The sequence below is a fragment of the Stegostoma tigrinum genome, chromosome 14, assembly GCF_030684315.1.
Source record: "Stegostoma tigrinum isolate sSteTig4 chromosome 14, sSteTig4.hap1, whole genome shotgun sequence".
In the NCBI taxonomy this organism is placed as follows: Eukaryota; Metazoa; Chordata; class Chondrichthyes; order Orectolobiformes; family Stegostomatidae; genus Stegostoma; species Stegostoma tigrinum.
Window position 1 is genome coordinate 1,147,438 of NC_081367.1, and position 22,849 is coordinate 1,170,286.

The window sequence follows — 22,849 nt, forward strand, 5'->3', positions numbered from 1 at the left end:
CTCTTCCGCTGCTGCTCGGCCTGCTGTGTTCATCCATCTCTACACGTTGTTATCCCCTCAGTAAGTATTTACTAAGGTTCTTTAGGCAGTAGCATCCACACCAACGACTACCATCGATCCCCTCTCCCCTAGCCCCATACCCGTTTTCCTCGTACCCACTGCCGTCTCATCAGGTCCTGCCCCGTCTCTCCCCGCCTCCCACAGGCCACGCCCCCAACATCCCCCCCCCCCTACCCAAACCCCAGCAGATACGACGCCCACCCTCCACCCGAGCCCCAATTCTCCCGTGGGCCCAGACGCACCGATCAGCCGCCGCGTCTCCTCCACGCTCAGGTAGACGTTGACCCCGGGGCCGCCTCGACACACGGTGTCCGAGCAGCAGCTCCACAGCACCAGCAAGGCCCGCCAGAAGTTCATGGATGCGCCCCGGCCAGCAGCGGCGGTGGTACCCGCCATTGCTGAGCGGCGTTTTCCTGATTCTGTGTTCGTTACGGGCTGTTACACGCGCCGGGGATCGACCAACCGCCTCTCCGTTCCTCCATGGCCGCGTCCAACACGGCGCGCATGCGCCAGGGCCGGATCCGTTTACTGAGCATGCGCACTCGCTGGCCCTGGCAGGCAGTTGGCATGTTGGTTCGTCCCTGGTTTGATAGGTTGTCTCTGAACAAAAGATGTCTGTGCAGGTAGGAACCACCAAAGTACTGGTTTGAAGGGATTTTCCCCAAATAACAGCGGGTAGGGGAAAGGCGTGAAGCGTGAAGTCAGACATGCGTGCAATAAGGGTTAAATTTGTTCGGGTAATTTTACATCTCCAATACCTAACTTACAAACCTGCCAGAAGAAAAGTATTGAAGCCTGAGCATTGGGAACGTTTTATACTTCATCAAAATGAGAACAGAGAGGTCGACAGCACAGAATATGACAATAACGCTACAAGGAAAATAAAATGAGTAAAATTGCGGATGATGTGAAAGTTTCTTTTAATGTGTGAAGAACCAACAGATTCGTAAAGACAAACATAGGTCCTCAGAAGGCAGCAGCTGGTCAAATTACAGTAGAGCAGAAAGAAATATAAGAATTGAACTTGTACTTCAAGTCTGTTTTCATGGAAGGAGGCATAAATAACTTCCTAGAAATGTTAGGGGATCAGGGTCTAGCGAGAGGATAGAATTGAAGTATATCGTTATTAGAAAGACAATGATGCTGGGGAAGTGAATGGTGTTAAAGGGTGACAAATCACCATGGCCCAATGATCTATCATTCACTGACTCCATCTATACATCTACCAAAAACCCCAACCACCCATTTAAACTCTCTTGCACTATCTTCTGTTGGGCAGGAGATATTGAAATTTGAATAAGCATATAAACAGATTCAAGTACAACTTGTTCCTGCTGTTATCAGATTTTTGATGGTCCCCTCAAGTGTTGATTCTGAGCTCATTCTCTCTCCACCTCCTCTGTGGTTGTAATACTGTCTTCTGCAATCTGTCTGCCTTCCAGGTGCACTTTCTATGGTATGGACTGCAAAAGAGCATTTTTCACTGTATCTTGATACATGTGACAACAATACATTGAATAATAAACTCCAGAATACAAAAGGAAGTGGCCCTGGAAACATTAGATGCATGCTGGTTAGCTTTCAAATTCTATAGATTTTGGAACAGTCCCTACAGATTGAAGAGTGGTAAATGTCGCCACTGCAAAAATGGATGGAGAGAAAACACAGGGAATTATAGACCAGGGAGCCCGACATCAGTAGTGGGCAACACACTATGGTCCATTATCAAAGATTTTAAAGCAGAACATTTAGAAAACAATAATTGATCAGACACAGTCAGCATGGATTTACAAAAAGGAAATTGTGCTTCGCAAATCTAAAAAAATTTCTCCAGGATACAACTAGTAGAATGGATAAAGGACAGACTGTGCATGTGGTGGTTTTGGATTTTTTGGAAGGCTTTTGATAAGGACCAATGTAAGAGATTAAAGGGGAAAATCAAAGCACATGAGATTGGGAGTATTGGGGACAGGAATACACAAGGATAACAGAGATAGCAAGTCAAAATAAATCAGCCCTATAATCACTGGATATGCAATAGAGTGAAATTAAAATATTCAGTGACCCTCAAAATACCCAATTGTTCCTAAACAGACTTTGTGAAGATCAGATCTAGGACACCAAGATTGTAACTTAAAAATTAACAGTTTATAATTAGTACTGTAACTTTTTACAGAACAATACTAAACAACAATGTAATCTAATGAATATCCATGATTTAAACACAACTTTTTTTGTTTATAATCAACAGTCTCACACCACCTGGCAGACTGACAGACAGAATTAACAGATAAATTGAAAAGAAAGCAAAAATTATAATTTTCCACTTCAGTTTGAAATCTCACAACACCAGGATATAGCCCAACAGGTTTATTTGAAAACGTGCTTTTTGAGCCTCACTCCTCCTTTAGGTGTTAGTAAAAGAGGTAGTATTACACACAGAATTTATAAGTAAAAGATCAAAGTGTCTGACCTTGTCCACTCCAGTCCAACACTAGCATCTCCACATCACCACTTCAGTTAACCAGTTTCAAACAATAGACATCAAGCCTTCATGCAATCCCTGGACAAGGAGTTATTCACGGGTGTGTGACTACAGGTCTAATTTCAAGATAATTGGTTAATATTAGCAGTTTCAGTAGACTTCCTAATTGTTTACTTTTTTCCTCGCAGACTGTGATTCTTTTGTCTGAATATTCAACAATTCTTTAGATTAGATTCCCTACAGTGTGGAAACAGACCCTTCGTCCCAACAAGTCCACACTGCCTCTTGGCGCATCCCACCCAGACCCCAACCCCTGATAACCCACACACTCTGAACACTATGGGCAACTTAGCATGGCCAATCCACCTAGCCTGCACATCTTTGGACTGTGGGAGGAAACTGGAGCACCTGGAGAAAACCCACGCGGACATGGGGAGAATGTACGAACTCCGCACAGACAGTTGCCCAAGGCTGGGATTGAAACCAGGTCCCTGGCGCTGAGAGGCTACAGTGCTAACCACTGTGCCGCCCCAATTTAACTGGATGCAGAATAGTACAGAAGCTTCCAAAATCACTCTGCACCTCACAAAACCAAACAGAACTAGTTTTCTTTTTTTCCTTTTTGGATCAATTATCTCTTTGGGTGCTGATTAGATTCGGTTCTCTTTTGATTGACCAATTCAACATCTGACTAGCTGCCAGCCCTCGGCATAGCAATGCTTGCTGCCAAATCATCTACAGTATTCCTTACATCCACAATTAGAGTCATAGAGCTGTACAGCACAGAAACAGACCCTGCTGTCCAACTCGTCTATGCTGAAAAGATATTTTAAATAAATCTAGGCCCATTTGCCCACGTTTGGCCCATATTGTCGAAACACTTCCTGTTCATGCACCCACACAGATGCCTTTTAAATGTTTTAATTCTACCAGCCTCCGCCATTTCCTCTGGAAGCTCATTCCAGACATCACGACCTTCTGCATGAAAAAGTTGTCCCTCAGGTCCCTTTTAAATATTTCCCCTCTCACCTTAAACCTATGCCCTCTAGTTTTGGATTCTTCTCCCTGGGGAAAAAGCCTGGTCTATTTATTCTATCCATGCCCCTCATGACTTTATAAACCTCTGTAACGCCATCCCTCAGCCTCTGACACTGCAGAGAAAATAGCATAAGCCTATTCAGCTTCTCCCTGTCGCTCAAATCCTTTAAAAACAAAGTTGTTGGAAAAACTCAGCAGGTCTGGCAGCATCAATGAAGGAAAGAAACAGAGTTAACAGTTCGGGTCAATGGACACGAAACGTTAACCCTGTTTTTTCCTTCACAGGTGCTGCCTGACCTGCTGAGCTTTTCCAGCAACTTTGTTTTTGTTCCTGATTTGCAGCATCCACAGTTTTATTTTTGGTTCTCAAACCCTTCAACCCTGGCAACATCCTTGTAATTCTGTCTGAACCTTTGCAAGTTTCAGAACATTTTTCCGAAAGCAGGGAGACCAAAATTGCGCTCAGTTTTCCAAAAGTGGCCTAACCAATGTCCTGTACAGCTGCAACAGGACTTACCAACTCCTTTACTCAATGCACTAACCAATGAATGAAAGCATATCAAACTTCTTCTTCACTATGCTATCAATCTGTGATTGCACTTTCAAGGAACTATGAACCCACACTCCGAGGTTTCTTTGTTCAGCAACACTCCCCAGGACCTACACATTAAGTGCATAAGTTATGCCCTGATTTGCCTTTCCAAAATGCACCACCTTACATTAATCTAAATTAAACTCCATCTGCCAATTGTTGGCACATTGGTCCATCTGATCGACCAGGTCAGTTGTCAACAGCAAACACATACGTTTGTTTTTTTTTTCACTAAAACTCACAACAGTTGAAAGTTTAAGAAATCCAAATCTCAGTTCATGTGTGCGCCAAAAAAGAGAAAAATAAAAGAAAAATCACGCAGGTCTCTACAGTAACATCGAGGCATGGATTGAAATTTGATTGACGGGAAACATAGACTGGGAATAAATGGGCCTTTTTCCGAATGGAAGACTAGTGAGGTACAATAATAGTCAGTACTTGAGCCCCAGCTATTAACTTCATATGAAAATGACCTAGATGGGGCTGACAACGCAAAACTGGGCAGGGTTATGAGATAGCTTAAGGTGATTTAGACAAGTTGTGAGACTGTGCAAACACATGGCAGATCCTGGACAACATGGCTAAAAGTTGTACACTTGGGTGTGAGAAACCAAAGGCCGTGTATTATTTAATCAGTGATGTATTGGGAAATAGCGATGAATGAAGAGTGTCCTTATCCACCAATCAATGAAAGTTTTTACGCTGTTACAGCAAGAATTAAGAGTTCAAAGTGTGCATTGGCCTTCATTACAAGAGGATTTGAGTTCAGATGTACTAATGTCTTTGTGCAGTTTTACAGGGCTTTGGTGAGACTGCTCCTGCATGCAGCTTTGGTTTCCTTATCTAAGAAAATATATACTTACCGCAGAGGTAGTGCAGCAGAGGTTCACTAGGCTGATAACAGAGATGGCAGGGCTGTCTTATGAGGAGAGACTGGGCCTGTATTCACTGGTGTTCAGAAGGATGAGGGGGATCTGATTGAAATGTATCAAATTCTAACAGGGCTGAACAAACTAGATGTGGGGGTTGGGGCAGAGAAATTGTTCCCTGATTGGGGAATCTAGAATAGTCACTGTCTCCAGACATGAGAGAGACCATTTACGACTGAGACAGTTACTCAGAGGGTAATGAACCTGGAGAAGTCTGTCTCACAGAAGACTGTGAAGGCCAAGTCACTTGAATATATCCAAGAAAGAGATAGATAAGTGTTTAAACATTAAAGGTCTCAAGGGATATGGGGAGAGAGCTGGATTATAATCCAGAATTTACCCCGCGCAATCTCTCAGAAATAACTTTAATCCCCTCAGCTGGCTAGACACTGTTTACTGTCTCACCCCTGAGAGTGGCCATTGTTATGGCAGTGCTGAATCTGATGTGGACAGAGGCCAGCCCCCTACATAGCTCTGATGAGTAGAGATCTGAGGGGCTGGGCACATGTTTCTAACTAATTTCAATACCACCTTGTAACTCCTGTGGCCCGGCTGAAACCATCTTTCACATTCCCATTACAGCTGCTTTTTCATGATTTTGAGGGAATGCTCCTCAATCTCAGATCCATTCTCCAGATGTGTAATGAAGGATCTTCTCTTGGGACTGCTTTTAGAGAGGCCAATGTAGTCGTACAATGGTCCAGGATGGATGCAGCTTAAAGGGACTGTCGCTGTTTGTTTGCCATTCAACAGCAGCATTTGCATCAAATTCTGTATTAGTCGCTCACAGTATCAATAGTGCCCAAAGCAATGTAGTTGACCTCTAAATGCCCTTTAGGAATGAGCAATAAATGCTGGCCTAGCCAGCAACAGCCTCATCCTGTGAATGAATTAATAAAAGGAAGCATTCTTAGATCAGTGGCCACTGCAAGGATTGAAGTATATCATGGATACTGCAGACAATGATCCTAGAACTTTCTGAACTTTGTTTCAACCTTCGATTGGTTACAGCCCTATGTAAGTGCATTTTGTTAGGTTTGCTATTTGACAACACGGGGGTAACTATTTGTCTACTCTTACCAATAAAACCACAAAATACTGAGGATGCTGGAAACCTGAAGCAAGCACAGACAATGCTGGAGAAACTCACCTGGTCTGGCAACATTTTGGAGAAAGAAACAGGAATCAATGTTTTGAATCTAGTATGACTCAGAAACTGGAGGGTGAGTGGTCTGCTGATTGAGGAATGGGAGGAAGGGGCTGAGGAGCGGAGAGGGCAGAGGAGGGGTGGGCAGAGATTGGACAGGGTTTGTGGGTGGTATGGGCAGAGAATTGGTGGGTCTGGTGGTCGGGCGCAAAACGGAAGCAGCCCATGTACAGCCACATCCATAATGTGCACGTGTGTTCTCATGTGAATCTGGTGTCAGCAACTTGCAGCATTTTTTAATTCCAAATTCAGTGTTGTTGATTTTATATTGAAATATTTTTGGCAATGAATGCAACCGTTCTACAACACATCCTCTGTGAATATATAAGGGTTGTTACTTTGGTAACTGCAAGCCCTGACCTGCAAGTTGGATGAGGTAAGAGAGCAGGAAGCAAAGTGTGAGTTTATTTCAGTGAAAATGAATTGATGTTCATGTGTTTGGCTCCAGCATGCCTGTGACAATATGGGCAGTGCCATTGTTTTTCCAGGCCGCTGCCACTTTACCATTTTGTTGTGATATTACATTGCAGGGCTACATTTGTGCACATGTACTGTTGCTGTACCACCCAGCATTGATAATAACATGGTCTTGTAATAAATGATCAGAAAACAGTGTAAAATTAAGTAGCTTATTCTCAGATTGGCAGGCTGTGACTAGTTGGCACAACAAGGATCCTTGCTGAGACCTGACCTGTTCCTATGATGCGTAATCATATTGTTGGCTTTTACTTTCAGCAGGATACTTGCACTTGATGAAGGAATACTGGTGCAGGCACGATGAGCTGAATGACTTCCTTTTGCACTGTGCTGATTTGGTGATAATGTTAATTTCTCTAGCATAAGAACTAGACACAGATAATGCAGTATTGTGTGATTCAAAATGATCTCCTAGCATATTTCTACATCATAATCACAGACACAGGCACTCCAGCACCTTGTTAACATTAAGTTGTTTAGCTATAAACAGCAGCACACCTCCATCAGTTAAAATGGAGTCAGAGACCTTTATATTCTCAGGTCACGTACTCTGTTGTGGTGATGATAAAATAAACATTTCCCGTAAAGGGATATTGCATAACAACTGAGAGACACAATACAGTAGGCCCCAGCCACACTCACTATATCAAATCATTTGGATGTGGGAATCAAAAGTACCATTTTCACATTTGTTGATGACAAAAAGCTGAGTTATGATATGGATACAAAGAAGCTTTAAGAGAATTTAGACAGTTTAGGTGAGTGGACAAAAGCATTGTTGATGGATTAATGTGCAACAATATGAAGTTATTCATCTTGTTAGGAAAAACAGAAATGCAATTAATTTTTTAAATGAGGAGACTGCCCCAGGAGGGCTCAATTGGGTAAATGCAGGAAGGACAACGCTGTTGTAGATGGTGTGAAAACCCAAGAGACGCAATCTCAGAACAAGAGGTTAGCCATGTAGACCTGAGAAGAGGAGGAATTCCTTCACTCAGACAGTGGTGAATCTTCATAATTCTCTGCCTAAGAGGAATGATGGAGGTTTAATCATTGAGTGTACTCACGACAGAGATCAGGAAATTCCTAGATATTAATGAAGTCAAGTGATATGCCTACAAAATGCTTTTAGTTCTATTTTCTTTATTCTGAGACTGTTCCCATGTGTTCTAGATTCCCTACCCAAGAGTGACAAGGTCTGTCTACCCTGTGAAACCCTTTCAGATCTTCCATGTTTTGCCTCTCATTCTTCTACACTACAGACAGCAATGACTCAATTACATTGCTCCCTAACTTCCTCATTCTAAAATTCAACCAATTGAACCTATGCCTAGCTGTGTCCAATGCAAGTGTGTTCTTTCTTGCAAATAGAAGCCAGAATTTCCAAATGTCAGCTCATTATATGTTATATTGGAACAAAACTTGTTTGTAAGTGCAGTTAGACATAAACTCTTTGGAGCTAAAGATGAGAAGAGACTTAATTGAAGTATATGAGATGCTAGAGGGGAGTGACAACATAGACATGTGAAGATGTTTCCTCATGTGGAGCAATATAAAATGAAACGTGATGGTTTTAGGATAAGGGGTGGCAGATTTAAAACAGATGAGAAATTACTTGTCTCGAATAGTTCTGAACATATGTAATTCACTACCACAGTTTGTGGTGGATGGCAAGGCATTGAGTAAATGTAAGGAGACAGACAGATTTTATTGTAGTAATAGGTTGAAGGGTTATGGAGAGCAGGCAGAAAAGTGGAGCTGATACTGAGGTCAGATCAGCCATGATTGTAATAAGTGGCAAACAGACTTGAGGCTGAATTGCCTACACCTGTTTCTGCTTCTTATTGTCTAGTTCAATGATGGTGTAGACTCAAGGGGCTGAATGGTCTACACCTAGCCCTATTTCTGATGACCCAATGAGAATGGAAAGCCATTAGTGGAGGATTTGTGATCAACTGGGTCAGCAAGTTGAGAAGGATGAGGGAGAAAAGTTTATCTGTGTCACAGTTTGAAAGTTGTCATTTATGATTTCTGTGTTTCAGCATTGCCACAGGATCAGAAATCTGACTGGAGAGATATAAACATGGGGTTTATTGTAAGATTGATATTTATTTGTGATACAGCAACATATAAAAGATTTTGGAAAGGAAAATAAGGGAGACAAAGAGCACATTTACGGAGTTCTGGTCAGTACAAATGCAACATCCAAAATCAAGTTGTCCAAAACCAAGACATTCTTAATGCAATTAAGTCCTTAAATTTCCACCTAGCCTACTTGGTGCATTATCGATAACTACTTGAAGTGTCTTGCATATGGTAAATTCAATTTTTTTTTCTGCAGTGTATCTGGGTGCCAGTCCTGTGACACTGAGTAAATGCAGGAATGAAGAGGGTGTTCTAGGACTGGTCCCAGAAGATGTAATCAGTGACTGGTCCCAGAAGATGTAATCAGTGAAAGTTGTGCGCACATAGAACCTTTAAGATCTGCCCCCCACCTTGGCTGTCACTGTCCTCTGGGCACAAAGCTATCTATTTTAGAGGCAGGATAGTGTCAGGGGCTCTTTCTGTATTTCCATTTGTAACATTCCTGAGGTGCTTTCAGGTTCGATGTCCAAAATCATGGAAAATCAGAGATGGCCTTGTTCTTGAGCCAGATTTTGGACAACATACCAATAGAATGGTAACACATAATTTGGATTCTTTACTGGGTTGATGGTCAATTAACTTTTAGGAGATGTTTGTGTGCAGACCTGTACTTATCATAAATAAGAGATGAGTACCATGATCATAAAGTTGAAGCGCTGCACAGAAACTTTGATGCACAGCAAGACAGCCTATCATCTTACAAAGACTCTAAAATCACTACAGAAAGAGGTTACATTAAAAACAGATGTGCGATGAAAAGTTAACATTCCTTACATAGTTTTGACAGCATTATAACGTGAACTTTGTACTAGGAACTTATCAACAAAACAAAAACAGTGTTTTGATCCACATTATGAACAGTGGATCAAAATGATATGGCAAGCTCATTTAAACAATTTCAAGGAATCTGTTTTAATATTATCTTTGACATTCATTAGTTTATATTATTTCAAAGATAGCAAAATTAATGTGAATAGGAGCATAGAAAATATCAGTGTAGCCAGCAAATTAGTAGAACCTATGCTTCAAATCAGTATTTAATTAGTGCTGTGTAACATTTTTGAAATTTCTTAGATTTATGTCACATCAATGCAATTCTTTACTTTCCTTGAACAATTGGTGAAGAGGTGCTTTTTTTTCTTCTGTAACTGCTCAGGATGCATTCACATTCGGGATGTCAAGGACAAAGTCCTTTGGAACAGCCATTCAGCCCCTTGAGACTCACTCACCACTCAGTGAGATCATGGCTGTTATGTAACCCAATAGAACCTTACGTGGGTCTATAACTCTAAGAGCCTTTGCTCTTTAATATCTTTGGTTAAGAAGAGTCTATTGCTCACAGGTTTAAAATGAAAAATTGATGCAGCATAAATTGCCATTTGCAGACGAGAATTCTAAACTTCTTCCACCATCTCTATACAGTGTTTTCTAGTTTCACTCCTGAAAGATTTGACTCTGATTTTTAGAGAATGCCTGCCAGTGTGTGATTCCCTAACTAGCAGCAGTTGCTTCTTTTTGCCTGCTCCTCGCAGTTCTCCTTGTTGTTATGATCCCAACTGAAGGTATGACTGGACAAGTCAAATTCCAGAATAAATAAAAGCAAACTACTACAGATGATGGAAGCAAACACAGAAAATGCTAGAGAAATTCAGCCGGTCTGGCAGCATTTGTGGAAAGAGAAACAGAGTCAACATTTTGAGTTCAGCATGACTGTTGCTCAGAACAGAAATCCCAGAATGAAACCTGGTTTGATAGATCATTTTTAAAATTTTAGTTAAGAGGGTAATTGTCTAATGAAACATAGTCACACAAGGCTGAATAATTTAATAAGAGAACAAAAGTTGATTACACCTAACATTTTTTTTAAACTATCTAAGTATACAAAACGATTTAAAAAATCTTAAAACACATAGTGCAAAACAAAACCTCATCCTGTTTCTTGACAGTATCTGTTTCACAACTGTAAAGTTTTCTGACATCAGTATCCAAAATACTGAACACTTCAGGCTTCTCAATTTTTTTTAATAACTGTAGATAGCTAATTAAATATTCATGCTTTATGAGTTCTATAAACTCATTTTTTTTTACTGCGTTAATTGTTTTTGCCTGAACTGATCTATATTCCTATGGAAGAAAGAATCTACATTTGCTTCTAATCCCAGTCAGGTTATCTTCAAACTGCCAAATAACTTTTAAGTACTGGATTTTTAAGTTGAAATCAATAATCAATTATCCTGAGCCAAAATAAGCTGTTTGCCTTCAATGTTTGTCCCACCTGTCTTAAGCAATCACAGCAATAACGCTCATACTCCAGGGGATTTCATACTTTAACATATACTGGATTAGGCCACTATCTGACCTAATTATTTAGTTTAAAATCCTTCAAAAAAACACACATCCATAGGAAGCTATTTTAAAGTCAACCTCCCCTTCCTCAAAAAATGACTGTATCAGACATCTTTCATTACATTAATATCTTGAAAATATCTGTAAAATTCCCTCTATGTCATCTTTCCTCAACTTAACTCTTGGAGCACTGTTATCATTCTGGTAAATCTATACCCCACTTCTTTGAAAACCACAGAGTACAGAATTAAGATGCTTTGGAAAATAAGCAAAGGCAACATCAGGTAAAATGTTCTCAAACAGTGAGTCATTCGGGTCTAGAATGCATTGCCTGAGAGTGTTATGGAGGTAGGGTACATGAGGTACTTGAATGGGAAAGACCGCAAGGAATAAGCACAGGAAAATGGGGCTGGTACAGTTTGAGAAACTTGGTTGGCATGGATGAGTTGGACTGAAGGGTCTGTTTCCTTCCCGTATGACTCAATGACTCTTGAGTTAGGTATTTTGTGAAAAGAACAGGTATTTCAGAGCTAAATAGAAAAAGAGTGGCTCTTGGTGAACTAACGTTTTGGAGGGCCACCACCGACATGATGAACAGAATGCCCTTCTGTATTGTCACTCATCTGTGATTTGAGATGCCAAGTCCATGCTGGTTTTCTGAAGAGCAGTCTAGTCCTTCCAATTTGACCACACTGGCTCCCAAAATTATGAGTTTATATTGCTCAAGTGTGCTTCCAATTTCCCTTAAGATCATTCATCACCGTCCACACCCTCATAGCAAGTTCCAAGACATTTTTATATACTATATTAAAATATTCTTCCTTATCTTTTGCCCAGCAACTTCAGCATGGTCATCCATGCTGACCAGAAATCCAAAATTAATCTAGTCCCATTTGCCTGCATTTGGCCCACATCCCTCTGAACCCTTCCTTTCATGTACCCATCCAGATGTCATTTAAATGTTGTAATTGTAACAGCATCCACTGCTTTCTCTGGAAGCCCATTCCATATGTGGACAACCCTCTGCGTTGAAAAGTTACATCTTAGGTCCCTTTTAAATCTCTCCCTCTCACCTTAAACTTATGCCTTCTAGTTTTGGACTTGCTTATCTTGAGAAAATGACCTTGGTTGTTCACCCTACCCATGCCCCTCATGAACTTATAAACCTCTATAAGGTCACCCTCTCAACCTCCATCACTCCAGGGAAAATAACTCTAGCTTATTCAGCCTCTTCCTTTAGCTCAAACCCTCCAATCTTGGCAACATCTTTGTAAATATTTTCTGAACCTTTTCAAGTTCAACAACATCTTTCCTGTAAGCAGGGAGACCAGAAGTGAATGCTGTATTCCAAAAGTACCCTAACTAATGTCCTGTACAGCTGCAACATGACATCCCAAGTCCTAAACTCAGTGCACTGACCAATGAAGACAAGCATTCCAAACTCCTTCACTGTCCTATCTACCTGCAAACTCAGCTATCAAGGAATTGTGAACCTGTACCCCGAGGTTTCTTTGTTTGGCAACACTCCTCAGGACCCTAACATTAAGTGCGTATGCCCTTCCCTGATTTGTGTTTCCAAACTGTAACACCTGACATTTATCTAAATTAAACCCCATCTGCCACTACGTGGTCCATCTAATCAAGGTCCTGTTGTACTCCAAGAAAACCTTCTTCACAGCCCACTACACCACCAATTTTGATGTCATCTGCAAATTACTAACCATCCTGTCTATATTCACATCCAAAGCATTTACTTAAATGTCAAAGATTAGGGGACACAGTACTGATCTTTGTAGCATGCCGCTGGTCACAGGCCTCCAGTCTGAAAAGCAGCCCTCCAACATCAATCACTGTCTTTTACCTTCAAGCCAATTTTATATCCAAATGGCTAGTGCCTCCTGGATTCCATATGATCTAACCCTGCTGAGCACTCTACCATGCAGAACCTTGCCGAACACCTTGTTGGAAGCCTGTATAGACAACATCCACCACTCTGCTTTCATTAATCTTCTTTGTCACTTTGTCAAAAAAATTCAATCAAGTTAGTGAGATATGATTTCCCATACACAAAGCCATGTTGACTATCTCTAATCAATCCTTGCCTTTGCAAATATAAGTAAATCCTGTCCCTCAAAATCCCCTCCAACAGCTTGCCCACCACTGACATCAGGCTCACCAGTCAATAGTTCCCTGGCTTTTTCTTACTACCTTTCTTAAATAATAGCACCACATTAGCCAACTTCCAGTCTTCTGGCACCTCAACTCAAGCTCTCAATGATACAAGTATCTCAACATGGGGCTCAGCCATTACTTCCCTAGCTTCCCACAAAGTGCTGGAGCACAGCTGAACAGATCCTGAGGATTTATCCACTTTTATGTGTTTAAGGATATCCAGCACTTCCTCCTCTGCAACGTGAACACTTTTCAACATATCACTATTTATTTCTTCAAGTTCTCTAGCTTCAATATCCTCCTTCACAGTAACACAATGCGAAATACTTGATTGGCATCTCATCCAATTCCTGTGGTTCCACCCATAGACAGTCTTGATGATATTTAAAGGGCCCTATTCTCTGCCTAGTTAGTCTGTTTTCCTTGATGTGTTTGTAAAATATGATTGGATTCTCTTTAAGCCTATTTGCCAAAGCTATCTCATGCCCCTTTTTACCCACTTGATTTTCCTCTTTAGTATCCTTCAACTGCCCTTATACTCAATCCCAGCTGCTTATGCCTGACATATGCTCTATATTTTTCTTGACCAGAGCCCAATTTCTCTCATCATCCAGCATTCCCTACATCTCCAAGCCTTGCTTGCCATTTTCACTACTTTTTCAAAGCTACACATCATCTTGTAAACCTCAATGAAAACTCTTCTTAATCTCTTTTGCTTCAGAGAGAACAGTTTCAGCTTCTCCAATGTAACCTCGTAACTAAAATTCTACTTCCTGGAATTTTCTCTGCATGCTGTCAAGGACCATCAGATCCTTCCCAAAGTATGGTGATTGGAACTGGACTTAAAGTCTATTTGCGACTTGAGTTTTATAAAGGTACAGCATAATTTCTCTGTTTTAACAGTCAATAGCTCTAATTACGATGTCCCATTCCCATATGCTTTGCGAATTAGTCTGATTATGTCTTGTCACTTTCAGTTATATATGTACCTGGATTCCCAGATCCTTCTCAGGTGTACACCGGTAGTTTAAGTATTAGGTGCATATTATCTGTCTCTGTTGTTATAATACAAGGATAGTAAGCCAAACAAACTCACCAAAATCGCAGCAAAATGAAAGTAAGTCATTGAATTATAAGGTCGTACTGTAAAGAAGAAGCCCTTTGGCCCATCTGGTCTGTACCGTCAAAACTACTCTAAATCTATGCCAGTCCAACTTTTCTATTCTAGGCTTATAGCCTTGAATGCTATGATATTTCAAGCACATGTCCAATATTTTTTTAAAAGGTTACCCACCTACATGTCCTCCCTGGTAGTGCATTGCAGACCATCACCAATATCATTAAAGGATTATGTGAGGTGATGTACTTGGGCAGGACAAACAAAACAAGGGAAATCAAGATGAATGGTAGGATAACAAAGTGTGGACCTGGATGAACACAGCAGGCCAAGCAACATCTTAGGAGCACAAAAGCTGACGTTTCAGGCCTTCTGATGAAGGGTCTAGGCCCGAAACGTCAGCTTTTGTGCTCCCAAGATGCTGCTTGGCCTTCTGTGTTCATCCAGCTCCACACTTGGTTATCTCGGATTCTCCAGCATCTGCAGTTCCCATTACCTGTGAATGGTAGGCTCCTTGCAAGAACCAAAAAGAACCTTGGTGTGCATATACACTCGGCCTGTAAGATCTCAGGACAACTGGATAAAATGGCTAAGAAGGTATATAGTATACCTGCCTTTATTAGCTTGTGCATGAAGTTTTAAACCAGGGAGTTTATGCTGGAACTATATAAAACATTGATCTGACCACAGTTCAAGTCCTGTGTGCAGTTCTAGAAGCCACATTTTGGAGGGATGTGACAGTCCTGGGGAGAGCGCAGAGGAAATTCAGTCAGAGCTGTCAGGGTACAGTCAGAACTGGTCCTTGCTCTTTTTTAGCAATCAATATTCTCCGCAATTGGCTGGGTAATAGTGCTTCTCCCTTGATTTATTAATTCACTGTCCAATGCAGCATGCACTCAGTGCCAAACCTCTGTCTTTGTTCTCTTTTCCTTTAAGTTGCTTTTAAAGTTTAACTCAACCTCAACTCTAAACAAAAAAAAATGAGAAAAATGAAAGAACAATAGTGAGGGCCTGTAAAATACACTTTCTGTTGAAATGAATCATATCAGTATTCTCTATGTCAAATTCCATTTACCCGATTATCAACCCATTCTTGACTCTGTGTCATTGCAGTAGATATCACACTCTCTCTTAGCCACATCTTCAAGTTAGCTATTAGCAAGCTTTGGAATGTTACTCCACATGCTAATTCCAAATAGTTTATATCTATCAAAGTGAGCTGTGGACTTGGACAACACCACTGTATACAGTTTGAAAAATAATCATTTACCACAACTATATTCTATCCTTCACCATGGCTCTTCATCTTTTGGCCTAGACCCTTCATCAGAGAGGGGGATGGGGAGAGGGAACTGGTGTGGCTTCCTCTACATTGGGGAAACCAAGCGGAGGCTTGGGGACCGCTTTGCAGAACACCTCTGCTCAGTTCGCAATAAACAACTGCACCTCCCAGTCGCAAACCATTTCATCATTTGAGATATGCTTTCATAATTACAACTGACACAATTTGTTCGACTGCAATGTTGCACCTGTATGAGGACCCTGAGGTAATTGAGACATAGTCAAACTGGACAACAAAATGTGAGTCTGGATGAACACAGCAGGCCAAGCAGCATCTCAGGAGCACAAAAGCTGATGTTTCGGGCCTAGACCCTTCATCAGAGAGGGGGATGGGGAGAGGGAACTGGAATAAATAGGGAGAGAGGGGGAGGCGGACCGAAGATGGAGAGTAAAGAAGATAGGTGGAGAGAGTATAGGTGGGGAGGTAGGGAGGGGATAGGTCAGTCCAGGGAAGACGGACAGTTCAAGGAGGTGGGATGAGGTTAGTAGGTAGCTGGGGGTGCGGCTTGGGGTGGGAGCAAGGGATGGGTGAGAGGAAGAACCGGTTAGGGAGGCAGAGGCAGGTTGGACTGGTTTTGGGATGCAGTGGGTGGGGGGGAAGAGCTGGGCTGGTTGTGTGGTGCAGTGGGGGGAGGGGTCGAACTGGGCTAGTTTAGGGATGCAGTAGGGGAAGGGGAGATTTTGAAACTGGTGAAGTCCACATTGATACCATTAGGCTGCAGGGTTCCCAGGCGGAACATGAGTTGCTGTTCCTGCAACCTTCGGGTGGCATCATTGTGGCACTGCAGGAGGCCCATGACGGACATGTCATCTAGAGAATGGGAGGGGGAGTTGAAATGGTTTGCGACTGGGAGGTGCAGTTGTTTATTGCGAACTGAGCGGAGGTGTTCTGCGAAGCGGTCCCCAAGCCTCCGCTTGGTTTCCCCAATGTAGAGGAAGCCACACCAGTTCCCTCTCCCCATCTCCCTCTCTGATGAAGGGTCTAGGCCCGAAACGTCAGCTTTTGTGCTCCTGAGATGCTGCTTGGCCTGCTGTGTTCATCCAGCCTCACATTTTGTTGTCTTGGATTCTCCAGCATCTGCAGTTCCCATTGTCTCTGATACTATAGTCAAACTGGCCCTGTTTCTAATGGAGAGGATTCATCTGGGTCATTTGTCAATCTGCTGCAGGTTAAAGAGTTGCACCTAGGCAACTGAAGAAGCTGCTTTGTAGGTAACTCTGTCTGGAAGGGAGGATGGTGAGGGTCATTTGCCTGTCTTGTCTGTTTTACTCTTGACATAATTTAACTCCTTATGACAAAATGGAGCAACACCAGAAAGCAGCTACAACAACACAATAACATTGCCAAAAACCAAAGGACTGTGAAGTTACCTTGTTCCATCCTTTTGACTTGGACTTTGATTCACAGACTTTCTGCTCCTTTTAGTCTATATTTTTCACCCACAATATTCTGAAGAAGACTGGTCTTTTTTTTATATCCATCCTATTTGTGAATGAACATATGTGTTTAGATTGAAAGGGGTATGGTTTAACTTTACACATTAGTTACTAATAGGTTGATTTTTGCCACATGTTAAGTACGTTCTGAATTTCTTGTTATTAATGAAACCTGATGTGAGTTTCATTTAGGGTCTGGTCTCGGTCAGGAATTAAGCATACAGGAAATTATTTTGATCATGTTTCTGACATGTTGTGAGAATTCGTGGAATTGTGGGACTCGATTTGGCAAATATTTCCCAAAGGTTTTTGGGGCTTTTTGTAAGATCTTTGAGTGTGGACAACTGAGATTGGAGATAGGGTAAGATTCATCAGTAAAGGATAAAAGGATATTAGATTTCTCATACTGTAAAATAAATTGGTATTGGAAGCTGCCTGAAGATGGATGGAATGGACTTGATTGTTTTTACAAGCACTAAGGATGGGTAAGGTCATAGCATTGGTAAGGGTGTTAAAAGGTGAAATTTCCTGCAATAGCTAAGAAGGCAATGAAAACTAAAATACAGTATTAGCACAGCATTTGGGATTGATGGAAATCTAGAAGAAAGATCAGATACTCTGAACAGTGAACTTTTGAAGGTAGTTATGATTAAGTTACAGTTAACACAGCTTGAACATTAAAAAAAAGGAATAAGGTTACTTGAGGTAGGGAAAGGAAAAAACATGGAAATTGAAAAAGATGGAGATGGAACTTGTAAGGTTCGAACTTGATTATAAAAGAAAACGAACAAGCACTTTAGAGAGAGGGAAGGGAATGAGAAAGAGAAATTAAGAGGTCAGACTTGAATTGCAAAGACAAATAGAAGAAAGGCGAGAGAGGAATAGGTAAAAAATACCAGCTGGGAAGGCTACAATTTTTTTTTAAAAAGCAAGGTTGTGATGTGGAATACATTGGTAATACATAATCTGAAGTCAGTAAGAAATGTCCAAAATAGTACAATTGTCTAAATTGTACAAAATGTCTAAAATTTGAGTCAAAGGACATTGGGCCATTCTTTCATTGCTTGACAAGATAACAAAACAAGTGAAATGGCTAAAGAAAATATGGACGTTGACCATACAGAGCAGGCTAACAGGTTACACAAAACTTATGCATTCCTGCCAGTGGAGGTTTCTGTGGTGTAATACACTACAAAATAGAATATTGGTTCCTGAAGCACACAGGTAAGTGCTTTGAAACTTAAGAAATTAGCAGTAAATATCACATACAAAGCCGAGGAAGTGGTGGGATGAGGACAAAATTACAATGATTAAAAGACATTTGGATAAGTACATGAATAAGAAAAGTTTGGAGAGATATGGGCCAGGAGCACACAGGTGGATCTAGATTAGTTTGCGATTATGTTTGACATGGACAGGACCGAAGGTTCTGTTTCCGTCTTTATGACTCTGTGACTATGACTCTAAGAACGTAAGAGCCAAATACCTTTAGTAATTAGAGCCTATCTCACAGTTCAGAGGGTAGCAGATGCAAGTCAGGCAGCAGGAATGACTAATGAATATGAGGTGACCCATAAAACCCAATCTTTTTTCTTTCACTCCCATAAAGCCAAAAAGGGTAGAAGGTGGGAGAGTGAAAGGAAGGCAGGTAACTAGGGTAGAAAAGGCACAGCTTGGAGTGCCGAAGACCTTCACCTCAGATCAGAAAAGAAAATTCTAAGGTGGGGGTGAAGTAAGAATTGTAAACCAAAGCATTTACATTGTCTCAAATTGGGACAATTCTGGATATGGGCCAAATGCTGGCAAATGGGACTAGATTAATTTAGGATATCTGGATGGCATGGATGAGTTGGAGTGAATGGTCTGTTTCCATGCTATATATTTCTATGATTCTATGACTTCTGTTCAGAGCAGGAAACCCACTCCTATTGGAGTTCATAAAAATGAATTGAAAAAGGCAATGAAAATACCACACTTCAAATTGTAGCTTTAACAAATGGAGGTAGACACTACTGAATGTGCTGAAAGGTGAATATAATAGATCAGAAATGTATTTTTATTGAACAAAAGGTAACCCCTATGTTTTCATATGATGCAACAAAATTTGATAAGGGATACAGGAGTGACGCAAACTGTTTTGGTGGGGAAGGACCTAGCTTCTCCTGCAGAGAGTGCATTGAAAGCCAAAATTTTAGTACATGCGTTAAGTGAGGAATATATATTCATTGCTTTGTACAAAGGGCGCTTAGAATATGACTGGAAAAGTAATTGTGAGAATTGTTCTGAAACAAAATTGATTTACTCTTGGACAGTAATTTTGCTGGTGTGAAAGTTATAATTTTGCCTATAAATCACAGAAAAGACCAAGTGAGGTGAAAAAGACAGAAAAGTTATAGGAACAAGTTCCAGCCATTAACCCATTGAGTGTAACGACCAGAGCAATTGCTAAACAAAGCCCATCACCAGAGGCCACAATACTGCTAAAAGCAGAGAATAGAATATCCTTTGTTGTCGAGTGTTAATCCGTTGTAGAAGTACAGTGAAAAGTTTTTGTGCTGTCAGCCTCTTATGGTGCCATCTTAGATGCAAGTACCTAAGTACAAATCATGGATACTAAAGAGAAATAACAATTAGTTGCCTTGCTTACAGAGTTTAAAAAATAAGCTAGAATAAGACATCATGAAAGAATCGACATTACAGTCAGGTAAAAAATTTCAAATAAACATTACATTGCAACATCTCAGCGCAGGGTCTCTGCATGTGGTCTGACTGCCCATGCCAGACCGCAATCCAGCAGATATCCCCATAGCGTTCTAAGCCTTGAGTCTGCTCCATACCATCTCAGCTGCTCCAAGGTAAGTTCCAGGACTGCCTCCCTTGCATCGGTCTCTGCCCGGGACTCACTGCCTGCACTGCTCCGGGACTTGGTCCCCGTGCAGTGTTCCTGAGCTTCTCGCTCCCCATGCCAGCCAATGCTCCAGGATAGACCTCTGAGGCTAAGCAGAGAGAAAAAGAGAAAAGAAAAAGAACAGGTGGAGCAGAGGAGCTCTGACAGGAGTGCTTTATTCTGCAGCCATCTTGCCCTGAGATTTGAGAAGCAGTTGTTGGAGTAACTGAAACTTTCTCCAGTGAAGTGAATAATTCAAAAGAACCATTTAGTATGTCATTCTTTTAAAATTCAGGATCAGAAAGTAGATCGCAATTTAACACAATGAGTTTGCACTGATGGAGTTCCAGAGTATTATTATCTTAGGAACCGATTTCTGACAAAGCTAGCATAGTGGTTCAGTGGTTGCACTGATGCCTCACAGCACCAGGGACCTAGGTTCAATTCCAGCCTTCGGTGACTTGGGTGACATTCTCCCCATGTCTGCAGACAAGGCTAAATGGATTGTCATGCTAATTATACCATAATATCCAGGAATATGCAGGTTAGGTGGATTGGCTATGGTAAAATTGTGGGGGTACAATGATGGTGGGCAGGCTGGGTCTGGTTGGGACGCTGTTCAGAAGGTCAGTGGAGGTTCAATGGACCAAATGGCCTCTGAGGAAGTAGAGACACTCCCACAGACGTACAGATGAGGAATGGACAGTTGTTAATCAGGTGGCGGGAAGGCCCAGACACTGTTGAAACCTTTTCCCAAATGCTGGAATATTCTTAAGGAGTCAGGCAGTATGTGTGGAGAGAGAAACAGAGCTAATTTTTTAGCCCAGTCAACTTTCAACAGACTTTATCCACTTGTCTTTAAAATCTCTCTGCAAACCTCTAAGATAGCAAGAACTGCAGATGCTGGAGTCGGAGACAACACAATCTGGAGCTGGAGGAACACAGCAGGTCAGGTAGCATCAGAGGAGAAGGAAAGTTGACATTTTGAGTTGGGACCCTTCTTCAAAACCTTTATTAAGTTATTTTTTAAGGAATGAGCTTTTACATTTTCAGTAGCTCACAATAACTAAAATTCTTAATCTCTGGTGATGCTGCAGAAGATAAACCTTTTCTCGAAACTACTGAGGAAGTTTATAAAGGTGTTGAGTTAATTAAAATTGTCTTAATCGAAGAATCCCTACAGTATGGAACAAAGAAAATTACGGCACAGGAACAGGCCCTTTGGCCCTCCAAGCCTACGACGATCCAGACCCTCTATTTGAACCTGTCACCTATTTTCCAAGGATCTGTACCCCTCTGCCACCTGCCCATTCATGTATCTGCCTAGATACATCTTAAATGACGCAATCGTGCCCACCTCTACCACCGCTGCTAACAACACATTCTAGGCACCCACCACCCTCTGCGTAAAGATCTTTCCACTCATATCTCCCTTAAACTTTTCCCCTCTCACCTTGAAATTGTGACCCCTAGTAATTGAGTCTCCTACTCTTGGAAAAAGCTTCTTGCTATCCTCTCTGTCTATAACTCTCATGATTTTGTAAACCACAATCATGTCCCCCCCTCAACCTCTCTACTCCTAATCTACTCAATCTCTCTTCATAGCTAGCGCCCTCCAGACCAGGCAACATCCCGGTGAACCTCCTCTGCACCCTCTCCAAAGCATCCACATGTTTTTGGTAATGTGGTGACCAGAACTATATACAACATTCCAAATGTGGTGGAACCAAAGTCCTATACAACTGCAACATGACCTGCTAACCCGTACTCAATATCCCTGGGATAGCTCCCATCTGGCCCTGGGGACTTGTCCACCCGAATGCCTTTTATAATACCCAACACTTCCCCCCACCCCCCCCCATTCTTTATGCCAAATTGACCTAGAGTAATCAAACATCTATCCCTAACCTCAACATCCGTCATGTCCCTCTCCTCAGTGAATACTGATGCAAAGTACTCATTAAGAATCTGATTTATTTTCTCTGACTCCTCGTGTAACTTCCCTCCTTTATCGTTGAGTGTACCAACCCTTTCTCTAGTTACCCTCTTGCCTCTTATGTACGAATAAAAGGCTTTGGGATTTTCCTTAACCCTGTTAGCTAAAGATATTTCATGACCTCTTTTAGCCCTCTTAATTCCTCATTTCAGATTGGCCCCACTTTCCTGATATTCTTCCAAAGCTTCACCTGTTTTCAGTCGCTTACACCTTATGTATGCTTCCTTTTTCCTCTTTGCTAGTCTCACAACTTCACCTGTCATCCATCTATCCTGAATTTTGCCCTTTCTATCCCTCATTTTCACAGAGACATGTCTGTCCTGCACTCAACATCTCTTTAATGCCTCCCACATATCAAAAGTTGATTTACCCTTAAACAGCTGCTCCAAATCCATATTCTCTAGCTCCTGCCGAATCTTGCAATAGTTGGCCTTCCGCAAGTTTAACACTGTTCCTTTAGAACTACTCTCATCTTTGTCCATGAGTATTGTAAAACTTATAGAATTGTCATTACTGTTCCCAAAGTAACCACCCAGCTGGGCTTATTCCCCAACACCAGGTCCAGTATGGCCCCTCTCCGAGTTTGACTATTTACATGCTGCTCTTTAAAACCCTCCCGG

The 22,849-nt window shown here is 41.5% G+C and overlaps 2 protein-coding genes across 4 annotated transcripts in view; one reads left to right on the forward strand and one right to left on the reverse strand.

Annotated features, from left to right (window-relative positions):
• ryk (receptor like tyrosine kinase) overlaps nucleotides 1–563 on the reverse strand; it is a 375,194-nt gene extending 374,631 nt beyond the window's left edge. For all 3 annotated transcript variants that reach the window (XM_059650938.1, XM_059650939.1, XM_059650937.1), the window contains exon 1: nucleotides 303–563. In XM_059650938.1, coding sequence (XP_059506921.1) covers nucleotides 303–456 — 154 coding nt within the window. In that variant the 5' untranslated portion in view covers nucleotides 457–563. The remainder of the gene's footprint in view (nucleotides 1–302) is intronic.
• Nucleotides 499–22,849, forward strand: part of cep63 (centrosomal protein 63) — a 551,023-nt gene continuing 528,672 nt past the window's right edge. The window contains exon 1 of the mRNA XM_059650934.1: nucleotides 499–683. The gene's annotated coding sequence lies outside the window, so the exon portion shown is untranslated. The remainder of the gene's footprint in view (nucleotides 684–22,849) is intronic.